Source organism: Pelecanus crispus, chromosome 3 (genome assembly GCF_030463565.1).
Source record: "Pelecanus crispus isolate bPelCri1 chromosome 3, bPelCri1.pri, whole genome shotgun sequence".
NCBI lineage: Eukaryota > Metazoa > Chordata > Aves > Pelecaniformes > Pelecanidae > Pelecanus > Pelecanus crispus.
Window position 1 is genome coordinate 35,988,387 of NC_134645.1, and position 14,225 is coordinate 36,002,611.

Sequence of the window (14,225 nt, forward strand, 5' to 3'; positions counted from 1 at the left end):
TTGCTGTCTGTTAGCAAGGCAGGTGTAAAAGAAAACAAAGACTCAGATGCTTTCCATAAATCATTTATGTCACCTGTGCCATAACGTCAGACAGAGCTCTTTAATATGCATTTGGGAGAGATGGTAAGGGGCAGATAGTACTCCATGAAGTATGTTATATCACAATATTAATTTGTCATTGTCTTCAAGATTACCCTAAAAATAAAAAAAGGACAGTAAAAAAGAAATTACTCTGATTTTGCATATGGAAAAATTTACACAATGCCATCTGTTCTTATTTGCATTTGGGTCATTGATTGTGTGTGTGATCTGGCTGAAAGAGGTAAACTGACACTATTTTGTTTCTTTATCTAGACACACTACTTCGGCCTTTGGTTTCTCAGCAAGAGCCAGCAAGCCCGCTGGGTTGAACTGGAAAAGCCCCTGAAGAAGCAGCTGGACAAATTTGCCAATGAGCCTTTGCTTTTCTTTGGGGTAATGTTCTATGTGCCCAGTGTTTCCCGACTGCAGCAGGAGGTAACAAGGTATGTGGTTTCCCTCTGTTCACACTGTTGTGATATGGCTGGCAGGGAACGGGCAGTTGCTCTGTTTCTGGCATTCAGTATTTGCTCGGGTATCATCTGGTTCTTTCCTTTCCTGATGATTGCCCAGATAGGAAAAAGAGAGAGAAGCTACTGCTTGATTATATCTGTTTGGGGGGCGGGGGGGGAAGGTAGTATTGGTGAATAATTATACATGACCAACTGCAGAAACAAAAAGGGAATAATAGATATATGTTTAAAAAACTGACATAAATTTTAAAAGGGACCATGGTGACCATACTTTTTTTCCTGTAACCTTATACTGATTAAAATGAAGCCATAGGCAAAGGACCTCTATATACAGTTTCAGTTTATTATTCTTATGTCTACCTGTGCTTTGCGGAAAGTGAACTTTGGCATCGTTTCTCAGTTTTGCCCATCCCACTCCTGATTTTTCCCCTTACACTTCATAAAAGGATTAAAATTGTTAGAGGGTATTAGTCCTTTAATCATGATCAGTGTGCACCTTTGCAAACAACTTCAGTGGGAATTACTCTTTTATTCAGAGCCCTGTGCTGTAGTTGTAACAACGCAACTGTTTTGAGGGGCTATTCTTGTAAACCACATCACTGTGTGGTTTTTGCACATCTGTGCTGTATTTGAATTTAAAAAAAAAAGAGAGAGAGAAGAAAAGCCCACCTCACCCAAAAAGGGGTGGGCTTGTTTTCTTTTTAACCCAAATTATTTCATTTATCTTGTCTAGAGCAGGTTGCATCAGCACAGCTAGAAGTAAAGCCTGGAATAAGTGGGTGAGGGCTGCAGGGTAACAGAAGCCTCCCCACTGAAAAAAATGTTCTGGTGCTGCAAACCTGAAATTCACCACATGGTCATTGTGTCTAAAAAAGGTGTATAAATAGCAGAGAAAGAGTGGCTTTAATTCTAGAAGGTGTGTAAGATGTGAAGTGTTTTTATATTGCAGATTGTGTATTTTAAAGGATTTTTTTTCTTAACACTGAGCTGGAGAATTGACTTTGGTAGGATGTGAAAGATTTGATTCTTAAAATGATGGCTGTCAAGCAGTCCCTTGTCTACTGTATATGCAGAATTCTTGCCAAACAGTGGGCTGAAAGCATCACAAAACTTAAATTTCCCTGGGGATAGACTGAACATTGATGCTCATCTGTATCTGTGTGTTCCTGCTTTGTACATGTTGGGAGAGGGAAGCTTTATACCTTTTCCTTCAGAATTATTTCACATGCAGTCAGAATGTCGGAAACGTTCTGTTGCTCACTTCTGTCATCCCAGTCCTGGCCTAGCTGTGTGCAAGGAAGCATTGTAGCTACTTGGATGCTATTATCTCTTCAAGCTGCAGCCTGCAGTGCTGATTGCTCATTCATAGCTCACCTGCAGAGGTGTATTTGCTCATTCTGCCCAGGTTGGTAATAACAAAACATTTCGGTGACAATTGAACTTCACAGTACTCTCAATTTGAGTGGCTGCTGAATTGTTTTGCTTTCTGAAGTGATTGGTAACATAAGCTGCAGAGTCTTATAAGTGCCTCTTACGTTTCTTTAAATGTCTGTAGCAAAACCAGCAGCTTACTAATGGATCTCGGATACAGAATAGCCTGTTAAGAAATTTTTTTTTTTTTTTTTTTTTTGGTTTTGTTTCCTGAAGTGGAATTGCTTCACTGTAGGTGATGTGATGGCAGCAAACCTTCAACTGTGCAGTTGTAGATAGATGTGGGAAATCTCATGTTTGAAGCAATGAGTGGTGGGGACATGGAGGACTCTTCTGAAACAAATGGCGGAGAAAGGCTTAGTCTAATGTGTGATTAGATCGACAGATGGAGGGAGGGTTGGTAGGTTTTTTTGGCTCTGTTTTCTCTTGGTAAACTGATTAAAGATTCATTTTGAAAATGAGACTGGCTGCTTTTAGGATTCGACTTGATCATGATATGATTACCTATGGTGGCGAGGTAGGCACTAGACTCACCCACTCAGTGCCTATGTATTTCACTTATATTTACGTACAAATGACAAATCTGTCTTAAATGCAAAACTCATGATCAGACGCTTCATCTCCTGGGAAGCTGCAGAACCACCACAAACAAACCAACCCAACCCCGAAACAAAACCATCACCAAAGGCTGAAGCTGCAAAGCTAGTGACAGCACTGCTAGCGGTGAACCTGTTACTTTTGTAACCTTCTCTTGGTGGAAACATCTCCAGCCCTGAGCTTGCCTGGACATGTTTGGAGCTTGAGGTGAAACCCATCTCTCAGTCCAGGTTTTTAGTTAATTGTAAACTCCAGAATTTCCAGGGTTGATTAATATTCCTTGAAGATGATGAAAAGTCTTCCAAGAATACTTCAGCAAACACATAATCCACAAGTATTCAAAAAGCAAGGAATTGGTTTACTGAGATGGTTTACTCTGCCTCTGATGTGTAGCATTATAGATTTTGGCTTGATAGCTGGTTTTGAGAGATTTGTCCCAAACTGAGTATTTCCACCCTGCTTGCAGTGACAGCAGCTCCCCGTATCTCATGTGCTGTCATCATGAAGAGGGAAAACGATCCAAGGCTTTTAGGTTTTGTTGGTTGAGAGGAGCATTATTTGTGGGGTTGGTCAGTGGCTCTGAGGCAGTGTTTCTTAATCAATTTTATTTGAAAGACCATCTGACTCTTCAAAACAATCTGTGGACCATTTCATGTTCTGCTGTTGTTGGGTGATTGGGACCAACAGGAGGAATCCTTGTACAAATAAGACAATTCATATTTAGGTGAAGCCTTAATTTGTTTATAAAATCGTAACTTCTTTATATTTTATCATTACTATTGGAAGTCTGAAATGCTAATTATGCCTGCATGCTCATGGATTTTAGCTGCCTGCAGGTGTTGGTAGTGGTTAGGACCTTTTCATGGTTTTGCTGGTAACTTCCTGTATTGCACAAGCCAAATGTGGATGCAGAAATAAGGGTGAGTAACGCTGCTCCAAGTGCTGTGTCCCCAGTGGTGAACAGACTCTATGGAAACCTGTCTGTATGTGACATGCTGGGAGAGGAGTGGAAGAGTAATCTAGTATGGTCAGCACTGTCCTTCAGAGGTACAATGTGGGAGTGTCAGTTGACTTGCTGAAGCTAAATGCAAGTAGTAGTGCTAACCGCAGAGTTGCAGGATGGTTGAGGTTGGAAGGTACCTCTGGAGATCATTTGCTCAGAGCAGGTTCAGCTGGAGGAGACTGCTCTAGGACTGTGTCCCTTTGGGTTTTGTATATCCATATGGATGGAGAGACTCCACACCTCTGGGAAACCTGTTCCAGTGTTCAATCACCCTTGCAATAAAACAGGGGGGGTTGTATTTAGAAGGATTTTCTTGTGTTTCAGTTTGTGCCGAAATTGACCTCATAATTTCAAAGGTGTGGATGGGTATTGAGTGACTGAGTGGGTGAACGGGTTACCTGGGTTGGCCACGTAACTGGTTATTGAGGACCTGTAGAGCTGCAGGCACCTGTCGTATAAACACAAGCACAGTCATGACTTAACATGGGATGCCTGTAGTTAATTTGTAAGAGGTATTTCTGATAATATGAGAAGGAAGGGCCTGTGGGATCCTTGGGAAAGAAAATGAAAAGACAAGACTGCCAGAGCAGTTTATTCAGCTAACACCTCTTTGAAGTCAACCTCTGAGGCCTGCAAGAAAAGGTGAGGCAAAGGGTACTCTGGGGGATGCATTAATCATTTTAGTAGGTCAGATCTGACTGTGGCTTGGAGTTCTTCTTTTTTACGAAATTGACACTTGCTTAAAGATGCAAACATTAGTGGTGTGGGTTTCTATTCCTCCTCAGAGAAAATCAAGTGGAGCATTGGGGCAGGGTAAGAAGCCCCAGCAGGACGTCATCAGTCTTGTTCAGTTAGTGACTGCAAATGGTGAGGCTTCTCAGGACAGCTGCGTTTCTTGACCTGTGATGGAAGCTTCCTGCGGATGTCCTAGGGAAATGTACAGAAAGCAGCTGCCAGTTGTAGAGGACCTGTCTCTTTCTGGTAATGGCAATGAAATAAATGTTATTGCTATGCCTTCCTTTCAATGTAATAGCATTGTACTCTTGGCATTGGGCCTTATCCTAGGAGAGCTATTTCTACCCTCTAGTCCTCTTATTTCCCTACTCTTTCTACTCTGTCTTTTTTGTTTTGGGTTGAGGCTCCCATCTGTACATATCCCCTGATCTTAATCCTGTCTCCTCCAAGATCTCAGTGACTCCAGCATCACCCCTGCCTCTAGTCCTGGCATTCTACATGTATCAAGTCCCACAGACCTTTTCCAGGGGGAATTGTGAACTAAAGCCCCATGGTAATTTCTTAAGGTGTCAGTAGGAGTTTCATCATGTTGTAATTGCTGTAATTTGAAAATTTCTAGAAGAATTTGTGATAAACCAAATAAAAAAAAAAACCAAACCCAAAACCAAGCAAACAAAAAAAACCCAACCAAACAAAAAAATGCTCTCCAGGCTTGATGGCAGCTACAGCAGGAGCCATTTGGGTGGGAGTGTGAGGGTTGGCACATTAGCAAAAGGCATTTTTCATGGAAGGCTACTTAGACAACCTCTTTTTAGTCATCCAGCTGTTTTCCGAGTGGGCAGCCATCGCAGGTGGAGATGCTGCGCGTGCTTTTGGCTTATTTAAAGCACCTGGGATCTGCATACTGTCTGATATAAAGCAGTCTTTGTGATGCCCTGTAGAGTAGATATTTGCGTAGATTAGAAATATAAATCTGCCTTTTATTTTCTGCTAACTCCTCAGAGGGGAGGCATCCTTTCAACCATTTATTTTAAAAAACTAAGTCTTTGTACAGTGTCTAAAGTAAACAAGCTTGCTTTCACTGTGCTCTTGTTCCAAAAACAGAGAACCCACACACTCTTGTGGCTTTCTGAAAATGTGGGTGCACGAGTATCAGACAATCCATGGCCTTCTCCCCTGCCCCCCACAGTTTTAAGGGAAAACTGAAGTTACATTTTGTTCCCTATGGTACCTCTATCTTCACACGATAGTGCTGTGCTTCCTGTGAAGGAATGAAGGTGTGCTTTGGTCTGGTTTTCTTTTTTTCTTTCTTGGAGGAAGATATGCTTTCAGTATCTTACTATGTGCTCTGTACCCACTAATATCTGATGGTGTTTGTGCTGTTGCAGATTGGGGCATAGTCTTGTGAAATGAGAGTAGTTCCTAGTCTGGGTGCCACCAGTGGGGCTGGGTCCCCATGGTGCTGTGCACGGTAGGTCTGGTATGCACGACAGTGTAAGGAGGGACATATTCCAGCATCTGCACTGTGCTGCATTGGGCTTTTGCCCCAGGTTCAGCTGTCAGCTCTGCATTTTCTCTGAAGAATGTGCTGTACAGCTTTCCTGTGGAAAAAAACACAGAGTGTTTGGAATGGGATGGCTGCACCTGCAAAGTGTGGGAATGAATGTGTTTGCAGGTGGAAAATTAGAGCCTGTGGCTGCCAGGCCTCTTTTCTGGAGGGCCTGTGAAAAATCAGCCTCAAACTTATACTCCTTTAACTAAGTGAACATGTATTTCCTCTGATGTTTTGCAACCTTACCCTTTTCTTCACTATTTCTTGTAGCTGTTTTTTTCTGTTTGTCTTTTAAGGAAATATTTTTTCCTCACAATTCCACACTGTTTCCTTTCTTTTTTTTTTTTCTTCAAGTGTTAGGTGAAGAATTTTTAAACAGACGTTTCCTAAAACATAGCGAGCTACAGACTCTTAGGACTGTATGAATTTTTAAATCACATGAGGGTAAACTAAAGGAGGGAAAAAAAATCAGTTTTTGGCTCCTTTTGTATTTACAGGGAAAACGCTCTGGCAATTTTTTTTTTTTTTTTTTTTTTTTAAATAAACTCTGGACTTTTTTTCCCTTCCACTCAAAAAAGTCCTCCTTAAATGTCTTGCCTACTTGAGCTTATCTTTGCTTTTAGTCTGCTTTGCTTTACTTTTTTTGAACAAGCTATAGTTTCGCATCCTCCGGTGTTGCTAGCTTTTAATACAAGTACAGTCAGCTGGAGTGTTGTACCAGTCACTGCTGTCTTTACATTGTGCTTTTAATTGCTGTGTTAAGGCTGGATATCACATATCCTCCTGTGCCAGCCTGGTTTTGTGGCAAGCTCGATGATGTGGAACTCTTTTGGCTGTTAAGGTTGTAAGGTACATGAGACTGCTTTTGCTTTTCATGCTTGGTCACACCTGCAGCTTGTGGTTGTCTGAGAAGTCTCTGTGCGTACCTTTGAGTTCGTGGTAGTTGATTTGAGCACTGTGGTGACTTCATTGTCCAAAATAATTATTTTGTATATCACAGTGTGTCAGAAAAAAACAGTACGACACGTACCAACTGATTTGTTCAGGACAGCCTTGACTGTGCTTGCCTAAAGTGATGGAGTGTGACAGGTTGTGTGGCTGTGCTTGTTAATACACCTCTGGTAGACCCATAGGATTTGTTTTTTAATGCCAGTGGTTCTTAAAAATCCAGCAATGCTTCAAAAATTTTTTTTCTATAAAAGTACAGAGTAATATCGTGCAGGATGTGAGGAGAAGAAAGATGTGTGGTTAAGTTTCATGGGTTGGCAAATGAGCAAGAACCAATTGATATACAGCAGGTGGGAAGGTGTAGTATTTAAAAAACAAAAGGCCAGAGTTTGGTCTCCCACACCTGGAGATTTAAGTCAGGATTTAACCATTCAGTGTTACTGGTGTAACTGAGCGGAAAAAAGTGTGGTTTTCAGGCAGCAGAAACCTTGTCCAAATTTGTCTCTTCGCAAGAACCTTCATCATTTCATGCTTACGGTGTACTTCACAGCACATGTTTTAAGAGCATGCCTGCTCTCTTGGAAAGATGGTATCTGGGAGCAGGCTATGTAGCTTCCAGAGAAATGAACGCAACCAGTTTCTCATTACTCTCTTTTCTGGGAAATGTCATAACTAGTATGCATGTGCTGATCAACTGTGCTGTGCTTATGGAGCCGCTCTGCTCAACACCATGCAGGAAAGGCCATGACACATAGCCCTCTCTTGCCACTAGAAAGACCTATGTGGCTTGCCCAACTAGAAAGATGATGCACCTCTTCACTAAGAAGCAAGACTGTTCTCTTCAACACAAATATGATATTAATGACCAGAACAGTCCCATGTTTTTAACTATTTCCAGTTAAAAAATCTCTGTTGGTTCTCTTTGTCTGTTTCTTATATTGGGCTGGATCCTTGTGTAGCATAAACCAGTGTAGCTTCTTTCTTCTAACAGAATATTTCCAACTTCATAATTATATATATTTTATATGTATGATATTTCTGGTTTATAGAGAGCTATATGTCAATGGACTGTAATTTTAAATGATTCACATGAATTAAGACAATCACGGCTATACATGGAAGTCGTATCGAATGAACAGAAAAGGACAGGATGTTCTGTCAGAACAGCAGACCTTAGAAATGGAAGACAATTTCATCCCATGAATCCCGCCAAACCTTTTGTTCTCAGCTAAATGATTTGGAGAGTCAAATTACTGGATAATTTTTACAGGGGAATGGTGGGGAACAGCTGTCAAGTGGCATGGGGTGCTAATTGACCTGTATGTGGTGGTACTAATTCTTTCTTTTTTAAGTGAAGAACTAGTATACAGTGCTGTAGGTAGGTGCTGTATTGTGAAACACAGTAAAAGAAGAGTTAGGGCAAGTACCAACTTAAATGTTTTATTCATGAGAATATTCATGAGACATTGTGGTGGGGTCTCCCGGAGGAAGCAGCAGGAACTCTGGAGCTGAGATTTTATAAATCGACGGGAGGCAAAGAAATTTCTGCTGAAACAGAGTCCTGTTTTGATTTGGACTACAGTTGCTAGCCTGCCTGACCCTACAGGTCCTGGTCCTGATCATGGTCCTGGTGCTGATCATCTCCTGACTGGAACTGCACTGCATCTCCCAAGGCTGGGACAAAGGGAAGCTCGGGGATTCATTGCTAGGTGGAGGTAGTCGTGAACCCCGAGGGAGTCCTGAGTCCCCAGGGATCCTAGCTCTCTTCTGTTGGACAAGACTGTGGATGGGTCCTGAAGTAACTTGGTAATGTTGACCTTTTTGGGGTTGTGGTTTTTTTGTTTGGTTTTTTTTTTCTTTTTTTCTTCCAGCTGCAGAAATTTGGAACTAAACAGCAGTGCTCTCAGCCACCCCAGCTACTGTCTAGGAGCTCACGTATCCCAGGCAGGGGAGCAGCTCTGGAACTACTTGCAAGCTGGCTGAGTCTTAAGAGCCCTGGGTGGCCACCCAGGCTTAGACAGTCTGGGGTATTTGCATTTGGGTACTCCTTTGATGGTTTCATTGTTTTGTTTTAATTATTAGACTTTTTTAATATTAGTGGCTACTGCAGCATAAAGAGCACACATCAGGCTTGTAGCCTGCCTTGTTGTAAACAAGCTGATACTTAAGTAGCTTTAATGTTGTTTTTAGAGGACAGCAACAACAAATAATGTGCTGTATTTGCTTGGTGTGTTCAGTATTTGCTTCTTGTGTTCATATTATTGCAGTATATGTGTTGTTTTGCTTTTCAGTAATATTCTTGAGTTGGTTCTTTTTGGATGTGTATTTTAGTGGATGTTTAAACTTTGACTTAAAAATAAGAACTCCTTCAAGGCAGACCTAAGATTCAACATTAATTCTCTGTTTATAAAATAATTTGCTGAGGAGGGCAAACCCTTCTCCCAGCTGACTTTCTTCAGTGAATGGGGAGCTTGTTCTCTGCGTGTTGGTTATTGAAAGCTGAGCTCTTTGTGCCAGATATTTTAAGAAACTGTTGACGCATAGATCTAATCTATTACATTATATTGTGCTTTTAGACCAGAAAGTGAGTGTGTTTTCATGTGTGTGGTTGGGCAGTACATATGTAGCAATTCTAAAAAATAGTCTTGCCTAACTATAAATACAGTGCTGTATACTTCAGCCTGCATTCTTGCTTTAGTATGTTTTGAAGGCAGCGGCTGTGGTGGTTAGAAATGTTGTAACAGGAATGTCTTGGCATTAGGCAGTATCACATTTACATCTGATCATGAGGAAATAATACTTATTTTATGTTCTGGGGCTTAGTCACATGTTCTTACATATTGCTGTCCTGATGGGAACTATTTGTATGTTCAGTTTTAGTAGAACAGATACTTTTGGAGTACTCCAGACTTTTTGCTGGGCCCTTTTAAATGGCAGCAAAGGTTACATTTTGTGTTTCTACTCTTCTTATATGATAAAGATAACACCATTTACCCACAGTACCAGAGCTTCCTCTCTGGTCTTAGACTGGCTTGAATCCTTCCATGCCAGTCATGCTGGTGGAGGTGTTTGCACTTGGGAAAAGGCACTTTGTACTTCCTTTCCTGTCCACCTGGGCACATGTGCTGTTGAAGACACTTGCTGAACCTGTACGTTGGTTGGATGGCCTGAGCTTGCATTGAATGCTGAGCAGCTCTTGCTGACTCCCGCTGGGGGATGAGCAACGTGGGTGGCTTTTACCATAGCTGGGAACCAGAAATGATTCAGATTCTTTTGGAAAAATTCTGCACCTGGCTAGAATGATGTAACAATTTTATTGTCCAAGCTTGTGATTTTTATTGAGTATGTTAGGATTTTCCTTAAACTTTGCAGCTCTTGAAATGAGGTAATGATACGAATTTCAGTCTGGGATTTTTTTAGATGTTCAAAACAGAACTCGAACTAGATTGGTAACACAGCAAGGAAATAAAGGCATGAGAGGTATGACTCAAAGTAATTTATAGCTTTCAAAAACCAGAAGGAAAAAGAGAACCTAGCTTTACCAACTAAAGAAGTATCATTCTTCAACAATAGCATTGCTTTGAGGCGGATTGATTCATGGTCCGTGAAACTTCAGAAATGACACACATTAATTGTGCATCCATTTCAGAAGTGCAGAGGGAGCCAGATGGATAGAAAATGTAGGTTTGTGCAGCCGGACAGAGGAGGAATCACAGAATCGTAGAATATCTCAAGTTGGAAGGGACCCATAAGGATCATTGGGTCCAACTCCCTACTCTGCACAGGGCTACCTAAAACTAAATCATATGACCAAGAGCATTGTCCAGATGCTCCTTGAACTCTGACAGCCTTGGTGCTGTGACCACTTCCCTGGGGAGCCTGCTCCAGTGACTGACCACTCTCTCAGTGAAGAGCCTTTTGCTAATGTCCAATCTGAACTTCCCCTGACGCAGCTTCATTCCATTTCCTCGTGCCGTATTGCTGGTCACCAGAGGAAGCAACTGTTTATCATTAGGACACAGCTGCAAACCACCATGTTAAAAAAATATCTTGAATTGCATGGGACAGTCAGGATTGAACCTGAATTCCAGAAAGAAGAGCTGAAGGTCCATGAGACTGTTTGAACCTGGTACTTAGGAAATTATTGATCCTTAAAGAGAAGGAAATAAATGAAGCCTTTTGAAACTTGCTTTGGAGGTCTAACCAACTTCTGATGCAGGAGGAAGAGTCTCCTGACTTCCTGCAAGGAAATGAAAACCTTTTGAGTGGCCTGTGTGTTTATTCTGTGATATCTGACAGTTGAAACAGTGCTGAGGCTAGAAACCTGGCCTTCTGGTTTTATCTGTGAAGAGCTTGCTTTGTGTACAAAGCTGCATGTTTGGATGAGTCACGTCTACCGCTTTTTGTTTCTTAGCCTGTGAGGAAGCTGTCCTCACCGCTGTTGGCGATAAACAGTTGTGTTACGTGGATCACTGGGATAATCTGGAGCACCAGTTCTATTTAAATCCTGTCCTTCTTGGCCCTTGGCTTTCCCCTGTTAGATTTCCCAGTGCCACACACATATATGCTTGCATTTTCTTAGCTGTATTGTTAACAGTACCTACCTATTTTGTGTGTGTGTGTTTATGGAAAACCGGTTGAAAGTCTGCTTGTATGATCTGAACATGTCCCCCTGTTCTTGGTTTGTGTTTGTAGCAGGCTATCTTAAATAGTGCTGAAAAGTGATTTTAAATCTTGCTGTCATTGGTAGTAGAACAACCTCATGAAACTGCGACTTTCTGGAACAAAGTGGAAAGCTGCGTCCTGCTTTCTTTGAACTACAGACTCTCTTAAGGTGAGAGGTTGAGCGTATGGGTAGTAAGCTTCTGCTTGCACAGCTGGATGATTTGTCAGAAGAAGTTGTATTTAACAACATGGCCCAGCTAGATCTACTCACACTTGAAGACTGTACAAGAAACCTTCAGCTAGGTATTTACTCTCAAGGACTGTCAAGCTTAAAATAGGATCTAGAGATACAAAATGGCAAAAAATCCCTGGACTTTGTTTTATTATAGTTTCATTTCTAAACAGAAATAATATTCTGTAGACTTGAAATTCAAGTCTAATGTTTCCTCATGGGTGGGAGCACGCTGCTGCCACCACGATGGACAGCCTTGCCGCTTTCGTTGCCTTCTCTCTCTGAAGCAAAGACTGAGCTTTGGTTGGGAGGTTTCTGTAAACTTAGTGAAGAAGCTTCTGCTCTGGTGGCTGTTGCAATGACTCTCAATAGGATCAGTTTTGATGGATTTTCTTCCCTGAAGGTTGTTATTGTATTGTTGTCATCTTAAACCAGACAGACACAATGAAAAGCAAGTAGAGGGACTTTTCCCTTTCCTGTAAGGCAGAATTGCTTCTTTCATTTAGACTTCTTGATGTTCTGCATTGCATGAAGAGAAAAGATAATTTGAACTAAATTAACTGTCACTAAATTTGGGAGTGAAGTAGCTCTTTATTTCTTGGTGCACATATGCCAAGAGTAAACTTCTTTAAAGCTAAGATACCTTTTTAAAAATCTCTTTTCTCCTTGTTTCATTTACTACTGGCATCAGGAAGAGCACAGATTACAGTAGTTGATGACTTTAAAAAATGGAAACAGCAACAGAGGCAAGAGGAATGTAGTTCCTTGGCTTTGCTATGCATCAGTTACAACATTGAAAAAATTTGTAAGGATGATATTGTTTTCAAATGGGAGTGCTACTGTGTGCTGGAAAACTGGCAGCGTTTCAGGGCTTCTGTTACATTGTCTTTTCAATGTTTCCAATGGTCTCAAACTGCATCAGAGGGCTTGATTCTGAGCTGCTAGGTGGTGTTAGTCGTGTATCCTATTGGGATTGGCCACACGTAAGAATATTTAGGGTCTGGAAGCACGTGCTAAGCGTGATAGTGGATGCAGTTCAGTTTTGTGGGTGTGTTGTTACATTACATCAGTATAAATGTTGTATATACACGCATCCCTCTGAACTGGTAGGTTGCACAGAGCAGAGGACTTGGTTTGTAGCAGCATGGAAGAGATGCAAGCAGTAATTTGCTAGCCTAAGAATAGTCCATATTTTAATACGCTTCTATGAAAACAAACAAGCCTATGGAGTTCTAGTATCAAACAAGTGACATGCTGGTACTAGAACTGTTTCCTTTTGCTTCCCTAATTGAGGAGAAGAAAGAGAAAAAGAAAATAAACTCTTGTTGTCCATAAACTAGAAAGAACATTTGTATAAAATGAGATAGTTTCAAAGTAAAGGCCAAATGATGCTTAGTTAGTGATGAAAGAGGAAGAGCTTATCATCCACTTTGCTTGTGATTGCCCTACCAAGGTCCTGCCCAACTTTTCAGAGCTTGGTTCTGACCTGTTACATTAGGGTCTTATTAAGCAAAGCTTTTTTTGGGAGAAGGCATTGTGTGTGTTTATGAATCTATTTGTCAAATTTTTAGGCAGAAGAAAGGAACGAGTTATTTCAGCAAATGTCTGTTTCTAATTTTTCGCTTGTGGCTAACAGTAAGAAGTTTGAGTTATTCTGAAAATTACTGAATACATCATGTCTGTTCTTTTCCTCTGTTGTGAAATTTTAGTATAATAGCTATAGAGATAGTTACTGTCATGGACTGATTTTACTTTCTGTAGGAAAAAAGATTTTCTCTTCAATTTTTTAGTTTACAGGAGAAAGGATAAGAAAAGTGGAAAACTGGGAAAACACTTGTCATCCCTAGCTGAGTCACAGAAGTGCCCATCAGCCTTTATGCATCTCCTCAAATTAAGATGAACATTGATTAGAAGAGGAATGATCCTGAACTGTGCCACTTGCTGACTTTGTCATTTAGACTATTGCAAAGTGCTTGACTGCCTTTTTTTTCCCCTTAAGGTGTAGTAGCAATGACCATTGCCATTAATGAATGGGCATTAATGAATGGGCAACCTCATTCTGCAAGGAGCACTGTGTACACAGTGAATATTATGGTATACCTCATAGATTGGTATGCTGCTTCTGACTTGTCTCCCAGTATAGTTTAAGGCACTGTTTTTGACAGATGAATATGTTACCTAGATTGGGGCTAGTATTCTCCTGTTTATCTTCCCATGTGATGCAGTAGCAGTGATTAGCAGTTTCTCCTTAGGGAAGTGCAGACTGCTATGGGATATACTACTTAAAGTAGTCTTCATGATACAGACTGATCCTACCTCAGTCATGTAGTTTCTCTTGATGAAGCCTCGAGAATGAAGGTTGCTCTAGACTTCCTGTGTCATAAGTGAGAAGAAATGGGCATTTCCACAAGATGATTCATGATTCCTCTGTTGTGCATCACTTTCCGCAGATGATTCATTCTCTCCTTTCTACTCCATGTTTTGGAAAGGGAACTGCAGCTCACTGGTCTT

The 14,225-nt window shown here is 41.1% G+C and overlaps 1 protein-coding gene across 1 annotated transcript in view; it reads left to right on the top strand.

The window, feature by feature from the left end:
* The window catches only part of PTPN14 (protein tyrosine phosphatase non-receptor type 14), a 72,510-nt gene that overhangs the window by 8,157 nt on the left and 50,128 nt on the right, over nucleotides 1-14,225 (top strand). Inside the window, exon 2 of the mRNA XM_009477984.2 lies at nucleotides 355-524. Coding sequence (XP_009476259.2) covers nucleotides 355-524 — 170 coding nt within the window. The remainder of the gene's footprint in view (nucleotides 1-354; nucleotides 525-14,225) is intronic.